This window comes from Mobula hypostoma, chromosome 12 (genome assembly GCF_963921235.1).
Source record: "Mobula hypostoma chromosome 12, sMobHyp1.1, whole genome shotgun sequence".
NCBI lineage: Eukaryota > Metazoa > Chordata > Chondrichthyes > Myliobatiformes > Myliobatidae > Mobula > Mobula hypostoma.
Window position 1 is genome coordinate 94,280,038 of NC_086108.1, and position 27,223 is coordinate 94,307,260.

At 40.3% G+C, this 27,223-nt stretch overlaps 1 protein-coding gene across 2 annotated transcripts in view; it reads right to left on the reverse strand.

Moving 5' to 3' along the window:
- The window catches only part of fnbp1l (formin binding protein 1-like), a 181,493-nt gene that overhangs the window by 14,927 nt on the left and 139,343 nt on the right, over positions 1 to 27,223 (reverse strand). For both annotated transcript variants that reach the window (XM_063064635.1, XM_063064636.1), the window contains exons 6-9: positions 25,201 to 25,305; positions 22,639 to 22,767; positions 20,987 to 21,133; positions 15,962 to 16,162 (exon numbers count right to left, since the gene is read on the reverse strand). In XM_063064635.1, the coding sequence (XP_062920705.1) occupies positions 15,962 to 16,162; positions 20,987 to 21,133; positions 22,639 to 22,767; positions 25,201 to 25,305 (582 nt within the window). The remainder of the gene's footprint in view (positions 1 to 15,961; positions 16,163 to 20,986; positions 21,134 to 22,638; positions 22,768 to 25,200; positions 25,306 to 27,223) is intronic.

Consider the following 27,223-nt stretch of genomic DNA (forward strand, 5'->3'; position numbering starts at 1 on the left):
TTTAGTTGAAGATCTGCAAGACAGGAGGTCAGGAAGAAAGTTTTCTCCATTTAAAAAAAAAATCCATGTACATTTTTAAAATTGGAACATTCATCATGAATATTTTTTGTTACAAAGCTGTTCCACAATTACTGGTGTTTGTATCTGTGACAACTTGAATCTGAATCAAAATGACATGGAGTCCTGCAGCTGTGATTTGCAATGGAATTTGAATTGGTTTATTATTGTCACATGTACTGAAGTACAGTGAAAAGCTTGTCTTGCATACTGTTCATACAGATAAATTCATTACAATTTTTCATTGAAGTTTTCTTCAGATAGTGGCCAAAATGCTAAATAGAACATTGCATAAAGAAAATATTTATCCTGGAGGAAATGGAAATATGTTGTTAACTGAATATGGGGCAACAGAGAGGGAGAACAGAAAATACTAAAGCTCAACTCCATTATTGCTAGGTGTTCAGTTTTAATGTGACTTTGCTGATGTAAAATGCGGGGTGACCAGAATGAAGACATAAAGCTGCAGTTAAAGGACTTGCATTTCAACGCACACTCCATAAACCAACAAAATTGGAATGGAACATTTTAGGGGAAAGTTTTTAAACTTGCCACCCAGCCACAAGTCTGACATTGTGAAATAATGCTGGCCCACTTAGCATTATTAAATGCTACTGACTGAAGAGCAAACTTTACAATTATGCTATCAAAATTCTAAAGGAAAGCAAGGCAACTCAAATAGTACAAATTCATCAACAGACTTAAAATTAATAAAATGAGCACAAGTCTTAGGCTTAAGCTTTACCAAATATTGCCTAAAAGCAGAATAGAGAAAAAAAAAATCAATGTAGCTTTACAGTTTTAAAGACACTTCAACCATAAACACTTCCACAAAAGCAACAGACGTAGAGAAGCTTTGGGTTCAAAGCTCTGCTTACCAGTTTTATTGAAAACTTCATAGTTCATATGAAGAGAGAAAAGAATCATTATAAATACTCTCCATTTCCACCAATTACAGTTCAATATAATCAGAATCAAATGCATTTAAGCTGCCGCATCCCCAAGTGGCTTGAATATGACAGTTTCCTCCCAAAAATTGAAGACCGCTGCATGATTTTTTTTTTAAAAAAGCAAGCTAACCTCCCTTAATGATAATCAGAACAGCGCCTATTCAATACTAGCCTTTGTGGCAGATAACCTCTTCTCAGACAAGTTTTTGAGCTGTCTCTCTGTATCTAAGAGCTGAAAAATTAGCGTCTCTCCCCTATCAGAGCATCTTCAAATGTGTAGTTCTGATAGTTATGATGACAGAGTGACAGGATCGATTATTTCCTGGGTCAACCTTTCTTTAAATGACAAGCCTTAAACATGAAAAACCTCTAGTTGGATATCAGGAAGAATTCTCTTCCATTGTTTGGATTTTTTCTAAATATGATTGAAGTTACATGGCAAGACTTTAATCTCAGCTTGAGCTCATTTGAAGCAATAGTTTCTCATGTCAGTTCTTTACTTCAAAATATCTTAAACTGCTGTTGTAACTACCTTTCTACAATTACAGAACAGAAATCGGGATACTCTATTGTGACTGCCATATGTAGTTTTATTTCAATTCATAGAATCAAAAAGAGAAAAATCACTAAACTTTGCAGATCTGAAGACACGACATCATACCTCTGTTAGCTATCCTTTTTAATCCCACATGCCATTTCTTAGCCTGTAGCTCAAACGTTACAGTGCTTCATGCATATCCAAGATTTTAAAAAGTGTTGATGGTTTCATTCAGCAACTATGATTCTTTCAGACTGTGTTCTAAATCTTCACCATAAAAAATAATCCTCTCCTCTAATTCTATAATCAATGACTAAAAATCTATGCCTCCTGATAAATGTACCCTCCGCTAAAAGAAATGGATGCTTTACATCCATTGCAACCAGATCTTTCATACCTTTAAATATCAACTAAATCTCTCCTATCTATCCCTCCTCTCTTCCAAAGAAAATGACTACAGGCTATCTAATTATTCCTCATAACCAACATTTTCCAACACTGGCAGATCCTCAAATTTCCTCAGGACTAGTTCCAATTCAATTCCCTCCTTTCTGTCATGTGATGACCAGAACTGTACATAGTACTCCAGCTGGAGTCTAACAACTGTTTCATACTATTCCTACTCCCATATTCCATCACTTTGCTAATAATTTATTCACATTCCCTCTTAACCAGGGGTTCCAAACTTAAGGTCCACAGATGCCTCAGTTGACCTTAGGGGTCCATGGCAGAAAAAAGGTTGGGAGTCCCTGTTCTTATCTATCTTATCACCCTTCTAATGTCTGTCAGGATCTCTGGACCTGCACTCCAACACCTTTCTGTTCCACTAGTCTTCCCAGCAATTGTTTTGTACAACCTTCCCTAAATGCATTGCCCCACATTTGTCCAAACTGAAATTTACTTGCTACTTTTCTTCCCTCTCTGAAAATCACTAACAATGCTTAGAATAATTAGGCATCATGAGGACAACATCTGGGTGCAGGACACAGCTACTGAGCTGCAGAATTACGAGGCAATGTTCATCTATAACTGAAATCCAAAATTCAACCGCATCACTGCCAAATACTCTGCCAGCTACAGATGCTCATAAATGAGCAAAGACTCAAGTGAGGTAGTCACAAAAATGTCATGGAGGGTCAAAAGCTGGGTACTCTGTGGAATATCTCATTAATATCACATTGATGCGCAGACTCCATGGCCTAATTCTGCTACCCTATCTTATGGTCTTAAGCAGCATTGAGAGATTACCTTTATCTACAGAATCAAGCTGGTCACTAGAGGAGCACCTTTTTAGGACCAGCGAGAAGACTCACCGAAGATTTGATTTTTTTTTTTAAAAAGTTATCGGAAGATAACCTGAAAATATCAAACCATAAATAGTCAGAAAGAGATGAGGAGTCAGTAAAAGTGGCAAGAATAAAGCAGTTCAAAGAAATTAATTACCATGTGCACGAAAGGAATCAATATTGAATGTAATCATGGCTAAGTTTCATTCCATTTTAAAAATGCATTCAATTCCAGCCAAAAATCAGTCTTCACAGATCTTTTAGTGGGAGTAAATGTAGCTTAGTAAAATAGATACTCTTGGAAAACAATGTGGCTTCATGTTCAAAAATTAATAAACATCTTTAGGCTGTAGCAGCTGATATCATTTTAACTTTGACAAACTGGATTTAAATGCAACCAATTCCTTGAAATCATAGCACAAGTTTCCACTCATTTGTCATAGGCATAAAGCCTTCAAGAATTAGAGTGACTATAGCAATTATTTTTCCACACATTAAAAGTTATTCATGAATTCAAAAGTGCAACCTAGAGTGAGTCAATTACAAAAAGGTTTTTTTTAATATCATGAGTGTCAACAAAAGAGTGGGACAAAATTTGCAAAAATGTCAAAACAATGTCAAGAGACCTGAGGGTGCGCCTTATTCAGTTAAGAGCCTACACCATTTCTATTAGACTCCAGCAAGGTTACATAGATTAGAGTTGAAAAAACACCCCTGAATGTTGGCACTGTGAGGCAGATAAAGGGACTTAGTACATGCACTCTGGTTCTGTCCCAGAATTCAAGAACTTTGGATTATGATACATAAGTATATTGGTGAAGTTTCAGGTATTCAACTCCCTTTCTGCTCCAAACTTTTTGTCTTGGGAGACACACTTGGGGATAAACACTCTCAAAATTGGATCCGGACAAGTATAATGGTAGAAAGACAAATTATACCTAGACGTTGGAGGAACTTGGGGGGGGGTCCATCATTTCAGGAGTGGGTCACAGAGATAGCCAAAGTGACAGCTTTTGAACACATGTCTTACAAACAGTTTGATAGATTGGACATCTCTACACAAAAATGGGGCAAATATTTAGGTTTCCTGGGGAGGGGGGAAAATAGTGGTGAATGTGGTCATGAAGCATATTGCTGAATGGCAGTCTTTTCTGTTATTAGAAGTCTAAATAGACACACATGGTTATTATATTGATATTTATTTCTGCCATGGTTGTTTTATTTTATGGATAATTTTATGTTTTGTAAGCTATGATTTACATAATTCCAACACTGACTCAAGGGTTCGGGGTTAAAAAATTTACTAGAAATAAAATTCGAAAAAAATATCATGAGTGCCAAATACAAATGTGCAATCAGATATAAAATTATTCACATTAACTTTAAATCCTAATGAACTGTGTATTAAATTTATTGGAAAATGCTGGACACACACACAGGTAGCAAGAATAGCCACGGGGCCATTCCAGAATATTTCTGAAACCAATATGAAGGACCACAGAAATATCACAGGTACATCCTTTGCCACCATTGGTAGCATCTTCAGGAGGTGCTGCCTTAAAAGGGGGTAGCTTGCATCAAAGGTCCCCACCATCTGAGCCATGCCATCTTTTCACATCTATCTTTGGGTAGGAGGTTCAGAAGCCTGAAGTTCCAACACCACCAGATTCAAAAACAACTACTTCCTTTCAACTAGTCGGGTCTTGAACCAATTGGCACAGCACTATAGTTCAGGAATACAATGATCACTTTTATCACTTAGCATTAAAATAAACCTTTTTGTTCCAATTCTGTTCTTTTCTGTTAAATACCCATAACACCATAAGACAAAGGAGCAGAAGTTGGCCATTCGGCCCATCGAGTCTGCTCCGCCATTTTATCATGAGCTGATCCATTCTCCCATTTAGTCCCACTCCCCCGCCTTCTCACCAAAACCTTTGATGCCCTGGCTACTCAGATACCTATCAATCTCTGCTTTAAATACACCCAATGACTTGGCCTCCAATGCTGCCCGTGGCAACAAATTCCATAGATTCACCACCCTCTGACAAAAAAAAATTTCTTCGCATTTCTGTTCTGAATGGGCGCCCTTCAATCCTTAAGTCATGCCCTCTCGTACTAGACTCCCCCATCATGGGAAACAACTTTGCCACATCCACTCTGTCCATGCCTTTCAACATTCAAAATGTTTCTATGAGGTCTCCCCTCATTCTTCTAAACTCCAAGGAATACAGTCCCAGAGCGAACAAACGTTCCTCACATGTTAACCCTCTCATTCCTGGGATCATTCTAGTTAATCTTCTCTGTACCCTCTCTAACGTCAGCACATCCTTTCTTAAATAAGGAGACCAAACTGCCCACAGTACTCCAAGTGAGGTCTCACCAGTGCCTTATAGAGCCTCAACATCACATCCCTGCTCCTAAACTCGGTTCCTCTAGAAATGAATGCCAACATTGCATTCGTCTTCTTCACCACCGACTCAACCTGGAGGTTAACCTTAAGGGTATCCTGTACGAGGACTCCCAAGTCCCGTTGCATCTCAGAACTTTGAATTCTTTCCCCATTTAAATAATAGTCTGCCCGTTTATTTCTTCTGCCAAAGTGCATAACCATACACTTTCCAACACTATATTTCATTTGCCACTTCTTTGCCCATTCTTCCAATCTATCCAAGTCTCTCTGCAGACTCTCCGTTTCCTCAGCACTACCGGCCCCTCCACCTATCTTTATATCGTCAGTGAACTTACTCACAAAGCCATCTATTCCATAATCCAAATCGTTGATGTACAATGTAAAAAGAAGTGGCCCCAACACGGACCCCTGTGGAACACCACTGGTAACCGGCAGCCAACCAGAATAGGATCCCTTTATTCCTACTCTCTGTTTCCTGCCAATCAGCCAACGCTCTATCCACATATGTAACTTTCCCGTAATTTCATGGGCTCTTATCTTGTTAAGTAGCCTCATGTGTGGCACCTTGTCAAAGGCCTTCTAAAAATCCAAATATACAACATCCACTGCACCTCCCTTGTCTAGCCTACTTGTAATTTTCTCAAAAAATTGTAATAGGTATGTTAGGCAGGATTTTCCTTGAAGGAATCCATGCTGAGTTCTGCTTATCTTGTCGTATGCCTCCAGGTACTCTGTAACCTCATCCTTGACAATCGACTCCAACAACTTCCCAACCACCGATGTCAAGCTAACAGGTCTATAATTTCCTTTTTGCTTCCTTGACCCCTTCTTAAATAGCGGAGTGACATTTGCAGTCTTCCAGTCCTCCGGAACCATGCCAGAATCTATCGAATTTTGAAAGATCATCGCTAATGTCTCCGCAATCTCCACAGCTACTTCCTTCAGAACATGCGGGTGCATTCCATCTGGTCCGGGAGATTTATCTACCTTTAGACTATTCAGTTTCCTGAGTACTTTCTCTTTCGTAATTGTGACTGCGCACACTTCTTTTCCCTGCCACCCTTGAGTGTCTGGTATACTGCTGATGTCTTCCTCAGTGAAGACTGATGCAAAATACTCGTTCAGTTCCTCTGCCATCTCCTTATCTCCCATTACAATTTCTTCAGCATTATTTTCTATCGGTCCTATATCTACTCTCACCTGTTTTTTACTCTTTATATACTTGAAAAAGCTTTTAGTATCCTCTTTGATATTATTTGCTAGCTTCCTTTCATAGTTTATCTTTTCCCTCTTAATGACCTTCTTAGTTTCCTTTTGTAAGCTTTTAAAAACTTCCCAATCCTCTGTCTTCCCACTAATTTTTGCTTCCTTGTATGCCCTCTCCTTTGCTTTAACTTTGGCTTTGACTTCTCTTGTCAACCACAGTTGCATCCTTTTTCCATTCGAAAATTTCTTCTTTTTTGGAATATACCTGTCTTGCACCTTCCTCACTTCTTGCATAAACTCCAGCCACTGTTGCTCTGCCGTCTTTCCCACCAGTGTCCCTTTCCAGTCAACTTTGACCAGTTCCTCTCTCATGCCACTGTAATTTCCTTTACTCCACTGAAATACTGACACATCAGATTTCGGCTTCTCTTTTTCAAATTTCAAGTGAACTCAATCATGTTATGATCACTGCCTGCTAAGGGTTCCTTCACCTCAATCTCTCTAATCACCTCCGGTTCATTACACAATACCCAATCCAGTACAGCCGATCCCCTAGTGGGCTCAACACCAAGCTGTTCTAAAAAGCCATCTCGCAGACATTCTACAAATTCTCTCTCTTGAGATCCAGTGCCGACCTGATTTTCCCAATCCACTCGCATGTTAAAATCCCCCACAATTATCATAACACTGCCCTTCTGACAAGCCCTTTCTATTTCCTGTTGTAATTTGTAGTCCACATCACTGCAGCTGTTTGGAGGCCTATAAATAACTGCCATCAGGATCCTTTTACCCCTGAGATTTCTTAGTTCAACCCATAAAGATTCTGCACCTTCCGATCCTTTATCACCTCTTTCTAACGACTTAATATCATTTCTTACCAATAAAGCCACGCCTCCCCCTCTGCCTACCTTCCTATCCTTTCGATACACCGTGTATCCTTGGATGTTCAGCTCCCCGAGAGATGCATCCTTTAGCCACGTCTCAGTGATGGCCACAATATCACACCTGCCAATCTGTAGCTGTGCGACAAGATCATCCACCTTATTCCTTATGCTGCATGCATTTAAGTATAACACCTTAAGACCAGTATTTGCTACTTTTCGCTTTGATTTCACTGCAACTTTATTGCACTGCAACTCATCCCAAGGCAAATACTCTGCATAATTTATGTTCCTCTTCTGAATGCTGCGTATTTGATGCTATGTACCTGAAATACTATTACAATTAAGTTTTTCAGCTGCACCCACGCCCACATATACTTGCGCATATGACAATAAACTCAACTTTGACACTGGCTTAACTATCTGGGGCAAATATCTTGCTCCACGCTCAATTATTGAGAATTCTCTAGCTTTTGCAACTTGTAAATTCTTGTACACATCTTCCTTAATATCTGTAATAAAATAATGGAACAGCAACTGTATAATTTGTTTTATCATTGGCCCAGTTGATAATACTCTCACTTACAAACTAAAAGTTGGGTTTGAGTTCCATTCCAAATCTCAACACTCCAGTGCAATTCTCAGAGAGTGCTGCAAGACTGAAAATGTTACTTTTCAGTCAAAATGTTAAACCAAGGCTGTACTTGTATTCTCAGGGGAGACACAAGAGATGCAGGATAATAATAGGGACAAGATCAAAGTCCTCAGGGTGACCTGATGAATGTTTAGCATTCAGCCAACACTACTAATCAATGCATACTGGTGCTTGTGGGATGTTATTGGATACAAAATATTAATTGCTACAATACAGTAACTACACTTTGCATGCTGAACTTCCAAGTTTACAACCTACCTTCTGCAACTACATTCCACTATCATTTTATTTATTGAACTAGGACATGCCAAAAGAAAATAAGGGTATTTCAATTGAAATATTGTTGGTCAAAAAATCCAGATACACATACTTCTCATATTTGGGAAATTAAAAACACTGGCCACACTGGATCAGTGCGAAAGGGATGCTGCAACTTTAAATGCTACAAAATTCAGCACTGCACAGCACAAAGCCACATGCAAGCTTTCAATAAACAGCCTCTTGTTCACATACAAAAAGAAATTATACTGACCCCTCAAGGATATCTTCATTGAAGGCAGCTGTTGGATAATAGTTTTCACAATGAACAGCAAAGACAACTGTCAATTTGACTCCAAAAAAATGCTTCACAGTTGTAAGATCAATCAGGAAAACATAATAGCAACTGTAGTGGACCAAATGGGCCATATGGGCTGCTTTTGTTACATAATCGAAATAATATTACTTTAATATAAACAATATATTCTATCATCTCTCAACTGAAATAACGGGATTTCTTACCAAGGGATGATTAGACATATAGAAGAAGAAAGCCCTTATCTCCGAGTGGAGTCATCGGGACACCATCATGAATGTTTTTTTTTAGCAGGCTTTCTTATTTTTACAAGGCCAATTTGCTAGTTCGATGCTCAACCCAGCACGGATGGAAAGCGTGCAAGGGAGCCGGCTGGATTCGAACTCGGGAGCCTTCACTCCGAAGTCCAGCACTGATGCCGCTACGCCACCAGCCAGCACGATTAGACATATGCATCCCTCTGAACTGCTATAAAGCTGGAGGATAACCCACTGGGTATAGGCCTTAGGAAGACAATTAACTATTGTGAATTTTGGCAGAACGGGGATGCGACGGGGGGCGGGGCGGGGGAGAGATGCAAAAATATTTGCTACTATTTACAGAGATGCAAGATAATAGCAAATGGAAGAACTACAAACGCCATTTTTGTATGTTAATTTGTTCCCCATTATGTGCTTTTCTCAAGTATACTGTGAACCATTCTGGTACAACACGCTGTTCAGCCAAAATCATGCAACATTATCATTTCATAACATACAAGGATACACCAAATAAAACCACACTGGATTCACACTCAATGCACTTTTACATATGAAACTCAATCAAATAAATAGGGCATTTTTTGGCTAACAGTGAAATATGAATAATTATCTACATTTCACTGCATACATTTATCTACATTCACTGAACACATCCTTTGAAGAAGCAGCTGTAATTTGAGGCTTGAAGCTCATAATCCTAACATTGATCGAAGAACTTGTCTTCTGAATTAACTAAATGTGGTAGAGGAAATTGTGAGGAAGTGCTGAGAAAAATTAAGGCCATACTTTTTTTTAAGCTGTTGAACTAACTATAGAAGGCCTTGCAGTAAATTTACACATCACTCACATGCTACAATCCAAACAGTTTCAAACTTGTTCAAAATAAACCAACTTACCCCCCTTTTCAAATCCTTGAAAGAAGGAATTCTGGGTTTCACTGTCTTTATTTCATTCATACAGTATGACAGTGGATCCCTGGAAAACCTGGGAGACTGGGGCCCATAAGGAGCAGAGGATGAGCAAGTTGAAGCAGGGGAGAGGTGAGGGAATGGCAGCTAACATAAAAATAAAACAAAAGCAAACTATAAACTTTGAAAAAACCCGAGAGGGACACACCAGCAAGTAACGTGGTACTAGATGGTCACATTAATTATGGTGTACTATGCATGTCACTCAGAAGTTATTTACATTAATGTGCATCAGAGGGTGATGGATTTCTATAAGATAAATGATGTGAATTGAATCTAATCTTAGGCTTATCATTTATCAGGTGAAAACTGCAGTGCAAAAGGTGTATAAAGTATCAACAAAACAATGCAACAGACAAATTCTCCAAATTTGACCTGCACCCTTCATTTAAATCAAATAAAAATGATCAGGCTACAGAAATTACATAACCTAAACAAAATATTAGCTTCAAGGCACATGCAATACTCTGTCCTCAAAAAGCAATCAATTTGTGCATTAACACATATTGGCAATTACCCTACAGTCTTTCTGTCAGGTCAAAGCAACACACGCATGTTGGAACATCACAAGCAAAACTATTAACATATTGAAGTTCAAATTGATATGATTACCTGCTTCTATAAAGAAGATACTTGAGTGAGAAACACAAAATCAGCAGACACATTGTCATTGACTTTTATAAAAACAGTAGTAATCTACATTAATTAAATGCACACTAAACTACAAAAATGTAGCAAAATTACTTATTATATTTGATATATAAAATAGCAGTGTAATTTATTGAAATATACTTTAGGACATGGCAAAAACATGAATACAAGTGCTTAATACCTGTTTCACTATTCAATTAAGACCATAAGACATAGGAGCAGAAGTAAGCCAGTTGGCCCATTGAGTCTGCACTTCCATTGAGTCTGCACTGCCACTGAGTCTGCACTGCCATTGAGTCTGCACTGCCATTGAGTCTGCACTGCCATTGAGTCTGCACTGCCATTGAGTCTGCACTGCCATTGAGTCTGCACTGCCATTGAGTCTGCACTACCATTACATGATGGTTCTTAACCCCATTCTGTTGGCTTCTCCCCATAACCTTTGATACTTTTACAAGAACCCATCAAACTCCACTTTAAATACATGTAATGACTTGGTCTCCTGAGCCGTATGTGGCAACGAATTCCACAAATTTGCCACCCTCTGGTTAAAGAACATACTCATGTCTGTTCTAAAGGGATGCCTCTCTATTTTGAAGCTGTGCCCTCTGGTCCCAGACCCTCCCCCCCCCCCACCTACTATAGGAAGCATCCTTTCAACATCCACTGTATCAAGGCTTTTCATTATTTGGTATGTTTTAATAAGATCCCTACCCCTCATTCTTCTAAACTTCAGCGAGTACAGGGCCAAAGCCTTCAAGCGCTCCTCATACATTAACCCTTTTATTCACTCCTTTCAATAAATCATGGACCCCCCCATCACCCAAGTCATGCCTCGTTCGCATTGCTATCATTTGGAAGGAGGTACAGAAGCATGAAGGTACACAACTCAACGATTCAGGAACAGCTTCTTCCCCTCTGCCATCTGATTTCTGACACTGAACCCATGAACACTAACTCACTACTTTCTAAACTTATATTTTTGCACAACTTATTTAACAGTTTGTATATATTTACTGTATACTGTATATTTACTCTATGTTTGCCTATATTGACTGCAATTCACAGGTTTTTCTTCTATTATATATCACGTTGTACTGCTGCCGCAAAGTCGACAAATTTTACGACATATGCTGGTGATATTAAACCTGATTCTGTAAAGATGTGAAGAAGATCTTGCGATCAGATGAGACTAAAGTGGAACATCAACAGGCCAAGAACATCCGAACGATGAAACATCAACTGTTTACTCTATTTCACTGATGCTGAGTTCCTTCAGCATTTTGTGTGTGTTGCTTTGGATTTCCAGCATCTGCAGGTTTTCTTGTGTGAAGTAGAACATTTTGGCCTCAATACTAAATGGTACATCTGGAAGGGCAACGTAACTTCATTGGACATGTGATTAGGAAAGAGGAGTTAGAATGCATGGTAATTATGGGAAAGATTGAAGGGAAGAAAGCAAGAGGATGACAAAGACAAATGATGATGGAGACAGCAGCCAGAGAACTGGAAATGAATACCAATGAATTGATCCACTTGACCCAAAACAGGAGTGTGTGGGCCATGGCAGTCAAAGCCCAAAATGGGCACAGCACCTGATGATGATGACGACATAAATCTAATACTGCGCATCAGCCAGGTAACGCCATCCCTATTGTAAAGTATGGTGGAGGTAGCATCATGCTATGGGGGTACTTTTCAGCAGCAGAGACTGGAAATCTGGACAAGGTTGATGGGAAGATGAATGCTGTTAAATACAGAGAGATCCTGGATAAAACCTGATAGCCTCTATCAGAAAGTTTAAGCTGACAAGTTAGTCTTTCAGCAGGACAACAACCCAATGCACATTGCCAGAGCAATCATGGAGTAGCTTCAAATGAAGAAAATTGATGTCCTTGAGTGACCCAAAGTCCTGACCTTAACCCAATTGAACATCTCTAGCAAGACCTCAACAGTGCTGTCCAATGCTCCCCAATAAACCTGGCACAGCTTGCGCAATTTTGCAAGGAAGAATTGGCAAATCTTGCTCCATCATTTTGTGCAAAGCTAATAAAGACGTATCCAAAAAGACCACTAGCTGTAATAGCTGCAAGAGGTGGTTCAACTAAGTACTGAAGAAAGGGGGGGTGGGGTGGGCAAGGGGGAGGTGAATGCTTCTGAACTGCTGACATTTCAGTTTTTGAATTTTTAAGTTTTTCATGCTTTACAGTGTTTTTCTGGGCTCTGCTGTGAAAAAAAGACACATGATTCACAAATAAAAATGCTCAGTTAAATTGATCAAAATCCCTGGTTGTAGTACTTATTTATGTGAATAAAGGTTTGAGGGCTGAATACTTTTACAAGGCACGGTAGACCAGTAATTTCCCAACAACAAATGTTAACCTAAGGGTCTATTATCAAGGATCAGCTTAATTCACTAAGTATATTTACATGTATTAGGAAATTGACATGGTGCATTGGTGCTACATGTAACAAAAAGCAACATTCAACAATTATGTAGAATAAAGGATTATATAAAGTTAGAAGTACAGATATGGAATAAAATGAGCACAATACATAAATACTGGTACGTATTTAGAATGTAAACAGCATTATAAAAAGTGATTTTAAGTGTTTACAGTGTAGTGCAATGACTGAGGTAACAAACAAATGGTGGTGGCAATGGGAGGCTATCTAGAATGGTTGATCAAGTTAAGTTCCAGTAGGATGGCAGCACCCTCAAATGCAGCAGCCACTCAGGGTCTAATCAAAGGTGCACGTGATCATCTTGTAAGTCTTTTTTTACAACTGCAGGTCTCTGCTGGATACTAAGAACATCAAGTACTAAAGGACTATCCCATCAGCAAGTTGCTTAATAGCGATGGAGCTAGACTTACTGTGTACAATTGTTGTGTTGTCACCTAGACTTGTTGCATACTGTTGTGCTGAGATGGTGTGCAATCCAACAAGCTGAGCGAATGATTATCTTGGACATTTTTATTGGGATCGCAAGACCTTGTTGGGCATTGGTAACTTAGAATACTACAAGTTTGTTCATTGGTGAGACCGACAACAGGGGTACTGTGTTGCCTCTGTTATACCAAGGACCTGATCTTGGTTGCGGAGTTGCCTTGAACACAGCGATCTGTTGCAGTCATCCAGGGGCCCTTTGCTGGGCGCACTGGAGTCATGCCAGGTTGGAGAGCTGCCCTCCAGTGTTTGCTCAGTGGAAGAACAAGCTCGACCAGGACAACTTGGCAGTCATGTCATTCAGGTACTTGGGCTAATTTTTTTTTGTGACTACATGATTTTCTGAACTCATAAGTATATGTGTTATTTGTGCCATGTGCTATGTGCTGTTGGTAATGTGTTCAACCTGCTCCTCGGCCAGAGAGGAACACTGTTTCATTAGGCTATATTCATGTATGGTTGAATGATAATTAAATTTGAACTACCCGGGGAAGAAACTTATTCCTGGAAACTCCCTTCCACCTTTTTTTTTTAAAAATGAGGAAATAACTTGAACAAATTTCCAAGCTGAAAGGATCAGTTCCCAAATTATAATATTTAAGTTTAAACACCTTCGAAGGTTCTTTTAAATCTCAAGATCGAAGCCACATTATCCTGGCGATTGATTATTCTTTAATCGATTTGTACTTTCTTTAAAACACCCAAGGTTAAAAACATCTGGTTCTGCATACTGACTATTCTTCAGTTTTCTTCACAGTGTACTTCGTTCAGATTAATTATGGCAGAATTACATTCCAATTCAAATTTTAGATTCCATGAATTATCAACAGGCTGTCCAATTCCTTCACAGCATAATACATTACAGTGCCGCAGAGTGCTAATTTTCATGGCATTTATACTAGGATATGCCTGCCTATGACAATGAAGCCAAACTTGAATAATTTTTCAGTAGGTACCAAATTTATTCCTATTTACAATATTACCATTAGTCTTCAGAGGCTTACTTTGCTTGACCACCCTTTTTTTTTGTAAAATAATTGTGGAAGTTTTCATTCCCCTGAATTTCTTGCGTTTCTTTTCCCCACTTGCTACTGGTAGCCAACAATACCTATTCTGTCAATACTTGTTATTTCCTCATATCATTCTTGGCCATGAGGAACTGTGTTGATTTTTAAAATGCTTCTCCTCCCCACCCTACATTCATTTTAAGCTGATTCTCATTTCTTTAGATTCTTTGGTAAGAAGAGCTCTTCTTTCTTAAGGATATAAGTTGTTTCTGCATCACATTAAATTTTTTTTTCAAAAGCTTTCACTGATCGAATGTTACTTTAACCATCTACAGATTTGACTGTTAGTCTGTCATTTTACATGGAATAGTCTTACCTATATCTAGAATCAGAGAACACATTTTGTTTTTCTTCCTTTCAGTCAATACAGGAAGCATCATAGTATGATTGCTATCAGAAAAATACTCATACATTGTTCAGCTATAATTAAATCTGGCAAATAGCTTACTCCTACAACCAACATTATACATTCCCTTATTCATTTGGGATTTCTTCATTCATAGATTTTTTTTTGCACTACCTTACTTTCCATTTTTCTATTTTCTATTTATGATTTACAATTTAAATTTTTAATATTTACTAATTTTTGCTATTTTTAATATTTAATATTTGTAATCCAGGGAGTGGGAAGCGCAGAATCAAATATCACGGTGATGATTGTACATTCTAGTATCAATTGTTTGGCCACAATAAAGTATAAAGTTTCTTAATCTATCCCAACAAACCCTTGTTATTTTAAACATTTTGATTTGATTACACACTCAAGGGAATACAAAACCATTCTGTATAATTTAAACCTTCACTGCAGCTGGAATTATCTAAAGAATCTTCACTGTACCCTTTCCACAGTTGATGTATCTTTCGTAAAGCATTATCACCAAATAATGAAGTACCACAATAAAAAAATAAAATGCTGGAAATATTCATCAGGCAGCATCCATGATCCCAAAAAAGTCACTGAATTGAAACATTAACTAGTTTGCTACACAAGGATGATATTCCAGCATTTTTGTTCCTCTTCTAGTCATAGTTTTAGCATCCAGTTAATTGCTTTTCAAATATTGACTATTGGCTGGCTTGGTTAAAATTTGTTGCATTTCTCCTATAAGTGGACCATAAGTACATGGGTTGTTAGTACTGCCCATATTCTAAAATTCAGTTATGTATTTATTGCTATTTCTAATAGTGAACTTTTAAAAGTGCATATAGACAACTTTCACAGAAAGGATCCTCACTATGGTAGTAATAATCTGAAAAAGAAATTCAACCAAGTTGGTCAGAACCCACAATGACCCTGACCAGCCAGTTCTTACCAAGTACCCAGCCAGTCACAGTAGGACTAAAGGGCAATTCTAGTTACTTTCCTGACAATTAACTACAAACCTATCAGTGTATTAACTTAGTTTCTCTATAACCTCCTCCTGTGATATGGAGTTAACATTGTAAGTAGATTATAGCGACGTAATTAATACAAAACTGCTGGTTCCAAAGGAAACACAAATTTACCTTGTTTTTCTTGCCAAAAAGCCATAGCTTCCCTTTGCTTTTTGCTGCTGTATATTTTTGGTCTCCCCTTGTCTCTTGTTTATGTGCACTCAGACTGCCATCCGAAACTGCCCTATAAATATTCTGACTGAAGTCTTCAAATGGAAAATCTCCGGGTGGTTCAAAACCAGATTTGAATGATTCCACTACTATCAAGGAGTCCTATGAAGAAAACAACAGATTTCTAAACGCAAGCACTTTCTGACGGGAGACAATTGCAAAAGGCAATATACAAGTGACAATGCCGCAACTGAGCATGACAGTGTGGAGATACATTTTGATCAAGTGAAACATCACAACCAAACCCAGTTCTGATCTTGTCCACAGATTGACCACAGATTGGAGTAGAAGGCCCCAGGGCATTGAGCCTCTCTTAATTCTGACCCGAGTTATAGATCAAAACTGGAAGCTAAAATGAAACACAACATCAGCAGGAATATCTGTAATACAAGAAACAGAATTAACAGTTCAGGACAAGGACCTTTCATCAGAACTGGGAAAGCAACAAGTAATGTCCTTGTATTTCTATCCATCTGGTGTAATCCATTTGGTTTTACAATGTGGCTCTCTCAACAATGGAGAAACCAAATGTAGATTGGGTGCCTGTGGCTGTCTGTGGGAAGATAAACCTCAGGGTTATATACTGCATACATACTTTGATAATAAACGTACTTTAATTCTTTCAATCTTTGCTTTGTGGAGCACACTTGCACACACGACTCCTGATGAAGGGTCTCAGCCTGAAATGTCGACTGATCATTCCTTGCCATAGACGCTGCCGGACCTGCTGAGCCCTTCCAGCATTTTGTCTGTGTTACTCTGCGTCTGCAGAATCTCCTGTGTTTATACCTCTTTGTCATGTGTAATTGCCAATTAATAACTTCTCCCCAAAGCAACATTAGCCTCAAAAGTTCAAAGATATTCCTCTTGTTCTCTCTATTCCTGTGTTCCCCCTCCCCCCCAAAATCTCCTTAGCAACTTGTGACTTTTTTTGTTGAAACATCTTTGGGCTGAAATATCAATTCCGCTTTTATGTCTACAGCAGGGGCGTATCTACGGAAAATAGCACCTATGGCAAGCACTGCAATTGCGCCCCGTCCAAACATCTGACACCCATCTTTTAGATAACTTTACTATAATATCAGCTCAAAAATAAAAGTCAAGCTCATTAATCTTTTAATTAACAAATTATGGCACTACATGAAAATTATAACTGCACCTTCCTTGCTTTCACTGATGCAAATTGGTCTACGATGTGATCAAAGTCAGCTTTTTCAGTTTCTTCTCTTTCTACACTCAGCAGAGCAAGATCACAGAGTCTGCCTTGACCCATGGAGGCTCTCAAATACGAAAGTACAGTATTAGTTTTAACTTGCTGAATGATCTCTCACAGCTGGCAATGGAAACTGTGATGGTTAGCATTATCTGAATAGCAATGTGAAGATTGGGGAAGACGCTCTCATCTCCATACTGAACAATAAATTCAAGAAGCTCTTCAGGTCTTGATATTTTCTTGTTGACCCACCTTGATAGCAACATTTTGCAATCCAAAATTTCTTATAGCTGCTGTCCATCAACAGAGCTGTACAATTCGCCCAAATCTTCACACTTCTTTAGGTCGTTACTGTCAGCACCGTAACAGACTCCCTCGACATCGAGAAGGAACCCTAACTTAGTGTCAGCGTCATGCAAACGAGAGAACCTTTCATCCATTTCTCTGTGAAGACGGTCGAGTGTTCCCTTCATGACTCTTTCCATTTCCTCCATAGCTGTTAATCCAGCGTCTCTCGAGTTCTCATCAGCTATTCGTTTCTTTCGTCTCTGACGCCTTTCAACTTCAATATTCCATTCTTAACAGAGACTGACTCCTTCTTCGAGTGACTCACTGACCAACACTTCTCTTTCATCATAAAAATTATCTCGGAGGGCTTTCAAATCCAGGGCAGCATCGTGGAAGCTCATGCTAGGATCCTGCAGCATGTTTTGTATACAGTCAATGCGAATGAGTAATTTGTCTCCAAAATCCTAGCAAAATCAGAAAATGGTAACTCAACATACAGTTGTACAGCTGCCTTGCGTGACTTCTAGTTTCACTGGTCTCGTTTTCATTGTCTATCATGTCCTGAAGTACTTGAAGTATCGCCTCAAGGTACTTGTTGACGGGCTTCACTGCTTCTGTCCTTGCACTCCACCTGGTTTTGGACTCTGACTTAACAACCACAGGCACGGCGTTTTTGAGTTTTTCCCAGCGCTGTGTTGAACGAGAGAAAAACATGTAGAGAGCTTTGATGGTTCCAAAAAATGTGACCATCACTGTATCCTGCTTGGCTGCATGTACACCCACCAAATTGAGTGAGTGATTGTCGCAATTCACAAACACTGCCAGGTTGTTTTTCTCACTTATTCTTTGATGAATACCACTTCTCAGCCATCACAGCAGCATTGTCATAGCACTGTGACCGACAATCTTGTAGCTCCATTTCGTCCTTCTCTAGCTGTTTCAAGATGTCTTCAACCAAGCTCTCAGCAGCCTTCTGGTTTATCTGGATAAAACTAAGGAAGGACTCTCTAACATCGACTGTTTTCCTCTCAAAATTAACTTCCATATATCTCACTACTTCTGACATCTGCTCACTGTGGGCCTGATCAGGAGTCGAGTCGAACGTGAGACCATAGTACTTGGCTTTACGAACGTTTCTCAGTAAACTCTGGCGAACAGTGGATGCCATCATGTGGATGAATTCGTTCTGAACACCCGGTGAAAGGTATGATGTGGATTCAGGATGACTTTCCAAATGAGTGAGGTGTTCTTTTATGACAGGGTCAAAGATGGCCAGTAGTTTCAGCAAGCCAAGGAAATTTCCCCCATTGGAGTCATCGTCTAGCTGAAGTGACTCCCTGTGTCCTCGCAAAGCCAGGTTCTGAGTCGCAAGGAATTTTATGCAGTGAAGGATTCTCATCAAGCTATCACGCCACTTCTGCTTTTCCTCCTCAATCTGTGACTGAAATACCACGTCAATAATCCTCTGTTTCCAGCTAAATTTCGTTCCATTTCTTTCCACTGTGTAAAGCATTCCCGATGATTCTTGGCATTTTCATGAACACTAATCCTTTCAGGTGCTTTCCACTGGTTGAATCCACTTTCCTGCTCCAATGAGGATTGATGGTCTGACTGGGAATAGAGAAGACAACAGATACAAATTGCAGACTTTTTAGAAGGCGAACAGACCAGCTATGAGCGAGTCACTTCCTCACCACGACCATTTCCCAATTTCCTCTTGAACCAGGTTTTGTTCATTGAGCAGTTATTTGTTGGTAGGAAAGGCCCCTCACTGTTCTGGAAATACTTCAAACCCAGCTTTATTATTTCTGCTCTCAAGGCGTCAGGCAGAATTGCTTTTCTAGTATCCTTGTCGAACTTCAGAAGCCCAATGTCATGCTGTTCAATCACTTCTGGTATGACAGTTCGAGGCTCTTTGAGACCATCCAATTCACTAGATTCAGTGTCATCAGGTTTAATCTCGTCAACAAACTCAACATCACCACCACCACCATCGTCTCCCCCTCCTGTCATCCACGTTCTCTGTGGCAGCCTCACTCTTAATCTCGTCATACTCGGATTTATCTGATTTGACTTCCTCCTCGACTTGTGACGCATTTGTACTTGATCCACCTTCGGATTCTAACAAACTTGTAGCAGGTGCTGGCGACTCCATAGAACATTTCGAACTACTTGTTCCGGGCTTTTCAAAGAAGGACATGAAGAACTTGCTCGACTTCTTGTCTTCCTCCACCTCCAACTTTCGTCTCTTCCATCCTTCAGCTCCACTTTCCTTCTTCGTGAAGAAACGTTTCATGGTCTTCTTACACAATGCTCTGAAATAAGGCCATCCTAGTGCTTCACCCATGATAAGCAAAGACAGATCATACATCTGAAGAAAATTCTTTTTTCACTATCCAAGGACGGCTTGTCTGACTTTAATAGAAACTGCTCAGTGGCGCCCCCCTTCAAGTGGTGCCCAGGGCACGTGCCATACCTGCCATACCTTAGATACACCACTGGTCTAAAGATACCACCTGATCTGATGATCATTTCCAGTATTTAGTGTTTTGTTTCCCATTTCCAGCAACTGTTTTTACTTTTCAATGAAATTTGAAGCTTTTGGCTTGTTGCATATGCTTTTAACTAATTGTCTCATTCAGAAACACATGTCCAGAAATTAGAGCATTGAGCAGTACAGCACAGTATGGGCCCATCAGTTCACAATGTTGTGCCAACCTTTAAGCAGTAGAACATTATTAAACATTGTTAAACACATTTTTGAAACACGTCAAAATAACAAAATATAGTTTTAAAAATTTGTTACAATTGATGTTAGTTTTTTCAATTTTTACAAGACAGAACAGAGCTACTTCTCCAACCAACTTTCTGACCTGTAATTAAACCCATTTTTTTTTATATAAGTTTACATTATATTGGCTTTATCATTTCCAACGTCTCCACTGCCTGTTTTTTTAAATTTACTGTTGAACTGAAATGTGAAACATTTCTATAGCAAAAGGCCAGGTAGATAAAATAGTCAGATCTATAAACGACATTACTCCATTCTACCCATGAACAGATCTTTCATAATATGCAAGTTCAAAAATGTGTTGGGGGGTGTTGGGAACAGAAGGAGTTATTAAGTAACTGCACTTTTTGGCAGGTTTCAGATTTTAACAGTAGATTACGTAATTCCTAAATTTCATTCTCCAATTCATTAGTCTTTATTTTTATATGCTTTTCTACCCCCGCTTCAAATCAGCCCAGCCTCTTTAGTCAGTCCAGCCCCTCCACCCTCAATCCATCCCCAAATCCTTTATACTATGTGCTAGCTTGAGAGTAGACCCGAGTAGGTCAGGTTCTCAGTAGTAACCTTGTAAAGCAATTAATTGATCAAGGTAATTATTTTACATGCTTTCTTTGTAATTCTCCATAACACATACTTTCCGCTCATCCACAGACTTTGCAGCACTGATCATTCCTTCCAAACACTTATTGATAATTGGAACAACCCTACGTTCAGCTTCTGCAAATCCTCTGTAACACTCGCTCAACTTTACAATTCTTCGCTCATCCATGTCTTGTAAGTTCTGCAAAAACAAATTCTCATTTAGGAAACACTATAAACTTGCTTTCATACATTAAACTACACTTCATATGTGATGTGCATAATGTCTATAAATATAGACTGTGTGGGAAGTAATTAAAGGTTGTGGAAAGCAAAATACCAGAAAGGAAGAAGGTAGGGAAAAGAGATAAATTTCTGATGGATAATTGGAGGCCTAAGATTTATTTTAAGGTTATACCAGTGTTTATCTGGCATTCTTGAAAGCAAGTTGAATGGTCACATTTTGGAATCCTAATCGAAGGCTCTGATAAGTTGATATAAATACAGGTCTCTCCAATTAATGAAACAGTTTGGAAAGTATAATTTGGTATAGAGGAAGGAAAGGTAAACACTTAACTTTTGTTGGGATATCATTTGATGTGGATGGTGAGAAAATTCAGATGTTATTTATTCTCTTGCTAGTAAGGATGCAGCACATCAAAAGCATATCACACTAAAACATTCAAGCTGAGGCATACAAGTGATTAACTGATGGCTAGGTGGAAGACACAGGTGCTGAAGAAAGGTCTTTAATCCCCCATTTTAGAAAGCTTGTTTATTTCACACACTCCTTTCTATTAACTCAATCAGAAACACTAGATTTTAAATGGACATGTTTGAAAGATGGCGTCCAAATTTGTTCCCACCTTTGTAAAGCAACAAATTAAACAAAAACATTTGCTGTTGGGAATGTTTTCTATATCTGGGGGGATCTGTAACTTGCCACCTCTGATGGACAGGCATACTGTACTCATTTTTAAAAACTAATTTAACTTTGTGTTGTCTGAAGGTTTCATAAAAAGCTACTTTGAGCTAAATTTTACACATTTACACTGTGCTATTACATTCATAACACAATATTAAAGAAATGGTGTCAGGGAGGGGTAGCATCTCTGGTGGGGGAACATGTCGCATCCTTTTCAAGGCGGTTAGTCCACCTTTGGTCCCCACCTGGCACTCAGCTCTCACCTGTGGCTCCCCGTAGCTGTTTGCATGCAACAGCGGCCACACCCTGGGCAATGGCTTCGACAAGCCAGCTAAACCAGGTGAGGGTAGCCGACGGGTCTCAAACCCTCGGTGAGATAGGGAGTTGTCTATCCCAGCATGTGAAGACAGACTCCGGCGAATTGAGCGGACGAGACCAATGGAAGGTCCAACGGTCAAGAAGGCGGTTTCTGCAAGCGTCGTGGAACGTGTAGAGCAGGACAAGACACAGAAGATGTCCTGGTCATCCACTGCGCTTAGTCCCATCTCCAGCTGTCTAGACTCTGTCTTGCCACTGGATCCAGATGGGAATTGGGAAGAGAGAGTGAGGCTGACGCTGCGCAACTCTCCCTCACTTAAATCCAAATCACGCGCTAGTCTCGACACCATCATAATGGTGTCGAGGTCCTCATCGACGTCACGATGGACGAACGACAACAACAACAATTAAAGACAAACAGATGCATTTTGTAAAGATGACCCAGGAAAACAAATACAGTATACCTTAAAAATCTGAGGCATGATGAATTGGAAATGTTTCTGTTGTTCACTGTTAAAGTTCTGCAGCTGAGCAGCATATTCATTTTTACTATCATCAGCCATGTGGGTCCGTAGGTTTAATTGTTGCTTGGCCTGGGAATACAAAAGATGAAATTGTCAGCCACCTTTTTGGGTATTTTGAGCTGGAGATGTTTTAGAACCTTCCTGTTATCACCATGTCACGCACAGAATAGAAATACATTTGGAGAACAATTCTCCACTGAGCCACAGAAAAAATTTCACCAATGTTCCTGTCCGGTGTCAACCCAAATTAATAAAATACAGAAGTGCTGCTGGCAAGTTCAAGAACCTAATGATAGATGCTTGAATACAAAACCTCAGCACTGTCAATGTATTAGGTCATTCTTTATACATATAATCCATCTCCTAAGTTCTCTCAAAAGATGGTATTAAGCAGCTACCTTGATCCATTGCAGTCATTCTGGTGAAAGTACTACAGCAATTTTTCTGAGTAATCTGTTCCAGGATATAAACTTATTAATGATAAAGGAACAGCAATTTACTTCCAGGTCAGGAGGGTGTAGGGCTTGGAGGGGAACATGCAGGTGGTGGTGTTCCTATCTGCCTGAAACAATCCCTGCTTGATAGGAAAGGCCACATGTTTGGTAAGTGCAGCAATGTAGATCAGGTGATGCAGTACACATTGAAGCCATGGAGAGAATAAATATTTAGGATGGTGATACATAGAAACATAGAAAACCTACAGCACAATACAGGCCCTTTGGCCCACAGAGTTGTGCCGAACATGTCCCTACCTTAGAAATTACTAGGGTTACCCATAGCCCTCTATTTTTTTAAGCTCCATGTACCTATCCAAAAGTCTCTTAAAAGACCCTACCATATCTGCCTCCACCACTACTGCCAGCAGCCCATTCCATGCACTCACCACTCTGAGTAAAAAACTTACTCCTGACATCTCCTCTGTACCTATTCCCAAGCACCTTAAACCTGTGCCCTCTTGTGGCAGCCATTTCAGCCCTGGGAAAAAGCCTCTGATTATCCACATGATCAATGCCTCTCATCATCTTGTACACCTCTATCAGGTCACCTCTCATCCTCCATCGCTCCAAGGAGAAAGGGCTGAGTTCACTCAACCTGTTTTCATAAGGCATGCTCCCTAAATCCAGGCAACATCCTTGTAAGTCTCCTCTGCACCTTTTCTATGGTTTCCACAACCTTCCTCTAGTGAGGCGACCAGAAATGAGCACAGATCTCCAAGTGGGGTCTGACCAGGGTCCTCTATAGCTGCAACATTACCTCTCGGCTCCTAAATTCAATTCCACGATTGATGAAGGCCAATACACCGTATGCCTTCTTAACCACAGAGTCAACCTGTGCAGCTGCTTTGCGCGTCCTATGGACTCGGACCACAAGATCCCTCTGATCTTTCACACTGCCAAGAGTCTTACCATTAATACCATATTTTGCCATCATATTTGACCTACCAAAATGAACCATTTCACACTTACCCCAGTTGAACTCCATCTGCCACTTCTCAGCCCAGTTTTGCATCCTATCAATGTCCCGCTGCAACCTCTGACAGCACTCTACACTATCCACAACACCCTCAACCTTTGTGTCATCAGCAAACTTACTAACCCATCCCTCCACTTCCTCATCCAGGTCATTTATAAACATCACTAAGAGTAAGGGTTCCAGAACAGATCCCTGAGGCACACCACTGGTCACCGGCCTCCGTGCAGAATATGAGCCGTCTACAACCACTCTTTGCCTTCTATGGGCAAGACAGTTCTGGATCCACAAAGCAACGTCCCCTTGGATCTCATGCCTCTTTACTTTCTCAACAAGTCTTGCATGTCAAGTTACGGTTAGACTCTCTCTTGTTGGAGATGCTCATTGACTAGAGCTTTGCTCTAATAGCATAAAATGAGGGCATTTAATAAGGGACATACTTCCAAAAACAGTCCTAAAAGCTCAAGATGATGTATTTACAATGCTGATTTTAATTTCTACTCATCATCAGCTGCTTGTGCTTTCTGTGGTATTTTGGTATTGAAAGAAACTGTCTTTTTTCCTAAGAACAGAGTTTCAGTAGTCAAGCTTTGAGTGAAGAGGAGAATGAGTGTCAACAAGGGGGTGGAGTTTAGAACTTTAATGCACTAGAAAGTTGAGTTTCCTTGTGTGTAGAGGAGGGTCTTGCTTTTATGTGTGGCTGCTGCCTCATATTGTTGCATAGCAGAGACATCAAACATTAAATACGTGTACGGAATCTTTCACTTAATAAGAGTCCCAATTCTTATGCACGTGGGTTTCTGGAGTAACTTGATTACAAATAAATAAAGACTCTACCAGCCTGCAAGCTGAATTATGAAAAAAATACTCATATTGACAAGGAAATGTTTTCACTGAACATTTTTTGCAGCTTATTACTAATTTACTAATACCCAACATCTGAATGCCAAAAGATATCTACATTTAAAATAAAACAACAAATTTCCATGACATATGCCAGTGATATTAAATCTGATTCTGAAAAAGACCAACCTTCTCAACATCTGCTTTTGTTGCATTGTGGTCAGAGTCCAGCTTCTCATAACTTATCTGTGCCTTTTCAGTCTCCTTGCATTCTCTCTCAAATTTCTTTTTGCTCTGAAAGGAAAAGAAAAGAACATTTGATGACTGTTCTTCCAATTCAAGCTTTCACATATAAACAGCTGAAACCTAATGGAAGGAATTATTAGATCAGCACTTCAAAAGATTCAAAGTACATTTATTAATATATACAGAATACAACTGTGACATTTGTCCTCCTGCAGTCAGTCACGAAATAAAAAAACACCATTGAACCTGTTAAAGAAATCGTCAAACACTCAACATGCTAAAGAAAAACAAATTGTGCAAATTTGCAAAAAGGTAGCGAACACACAGAATATTAAATATCAAACCAAGATTCCAGTAGCATTCAGCTTAGTTCAGTTCAGCGCTGTGTCACTAGCCCATTGCAGGCTGCAGGGTATTTCTTCAACAAAGCGCCTCAGTCCGCATCAGTCACCCCGATCAAACCACTCAAAAAACAGCAAAACAAAGAGTAACCAGAATCCAGGAACACATTCCACGTGAACCTTAATATCCCAGAAAACCAGTCCACAGCCTTGCCAATCAACCTTTGCAATGTGGATTGCAAGACTCCTGCAAGTTTGTCTGACAAAAGTTAGTGAGATGAGAGGAGAACTGCTCAAACACAGGCAGATGGCACCAAAAACCCACCTATCCTCCGTTCTCATCCTTGTCAACTTCAGCCTTGCTCGACACCTCAGTCGGAGAGCAGCAATGGAGTCGATCAAGGGTTTGCACCCTCGACGCCTCAGTTGGAAAGGAGCAATGGAGTCAATCATGGGTTTGCGTCTCGCCTCAGTCGGAGAGGAGCAATGGAGTCGATCATGGGTTTGCGTCTCGCCTCAGTCGGAGAGGAGCAATGGAGTCGATCATGGGTTTGCGTCTCGCCTCAGTCGGAGAGGAGCAATGGAGTCGATCATGGGTTTGCGTCTCGCCTCAGTCGGAGAGGAGCAATGGAGTCGATCATGGGTTTGTGCCCTCGACGCCTCAATCCGAGAGGAGCAATGGAGTCGATCATGGGTTTGCGTCTCGCCTCAGTCGGAGAGGAGCAATGGAGTCGATCATGGGTTTGCGTCTCGCCTCAGTCGGAGAGGAGCAATGGAGTCGATCATGGGTTTGTGCCCTCGACGCCTCAATCCGAGAGGAGCAATGGAGTCGATCATGGGTTTGCGCCCTCGACGCCTCAATCCGAGAGGAGCAATGGAGTCGATCATGGGTTTGCGCCCTTGACGCCTCAATCCGAGAGGAGCAATAGAGTCGATCATGGGTTTGTGCCCTCGACGCCTCAATCCGAGAGGAGCAATGGAGTCGATCATGGGTTTGTGCCCTCGACGCCTCAATCCGAGAGGAGCAATGGAGTCGATCATGGGTTTGCGCCCTTGACGCCTCAATCAGAAAGGAGCAATGGAGTCGATCATGGGTTTGCACCCTCGACGTCTCAATCGGAAAGGAGCAATGGAGTCGATCATGGGTTTGCACCCTCGACGTCTCAATCGGAAAGGAGCAATGGAGTCGATCACAGGTTTGCGCCCTCGACGTCTCAATCAGAGAGGAGCAATGGAGTCGATCATGGGTTTGCACCCTCGACGTCTCAATCAGAGAGGAGCAATAGAGTCGATCATGGGTTTGCGCCCTCGACGCCTCAATCGGAAAGGAGCAATGGAGTCGATCATGGGTTTGTGCCCTCGACGCCTCAATCCGAGAGGAGCAATGGAGTCGATCATGGGTTTGCGCCCTTGACGCCTCAATCGGAAAGGAGCAATGGAGTCGATCATGGGTTTGCACCCTCGACGTCTCAATCGGAAAGGAGCAATGGAGTCGATCACAGGTTTGCGCCCTCGACGTCTCAATCAGAGAGGAGCAATGGAGTCGATCATGGGTTTGCGCCTCACCTCAATCGGAAAGGAGCAATGGAGTCGATCACAGGTTTGCGCCCTCGACGTCTCAATCA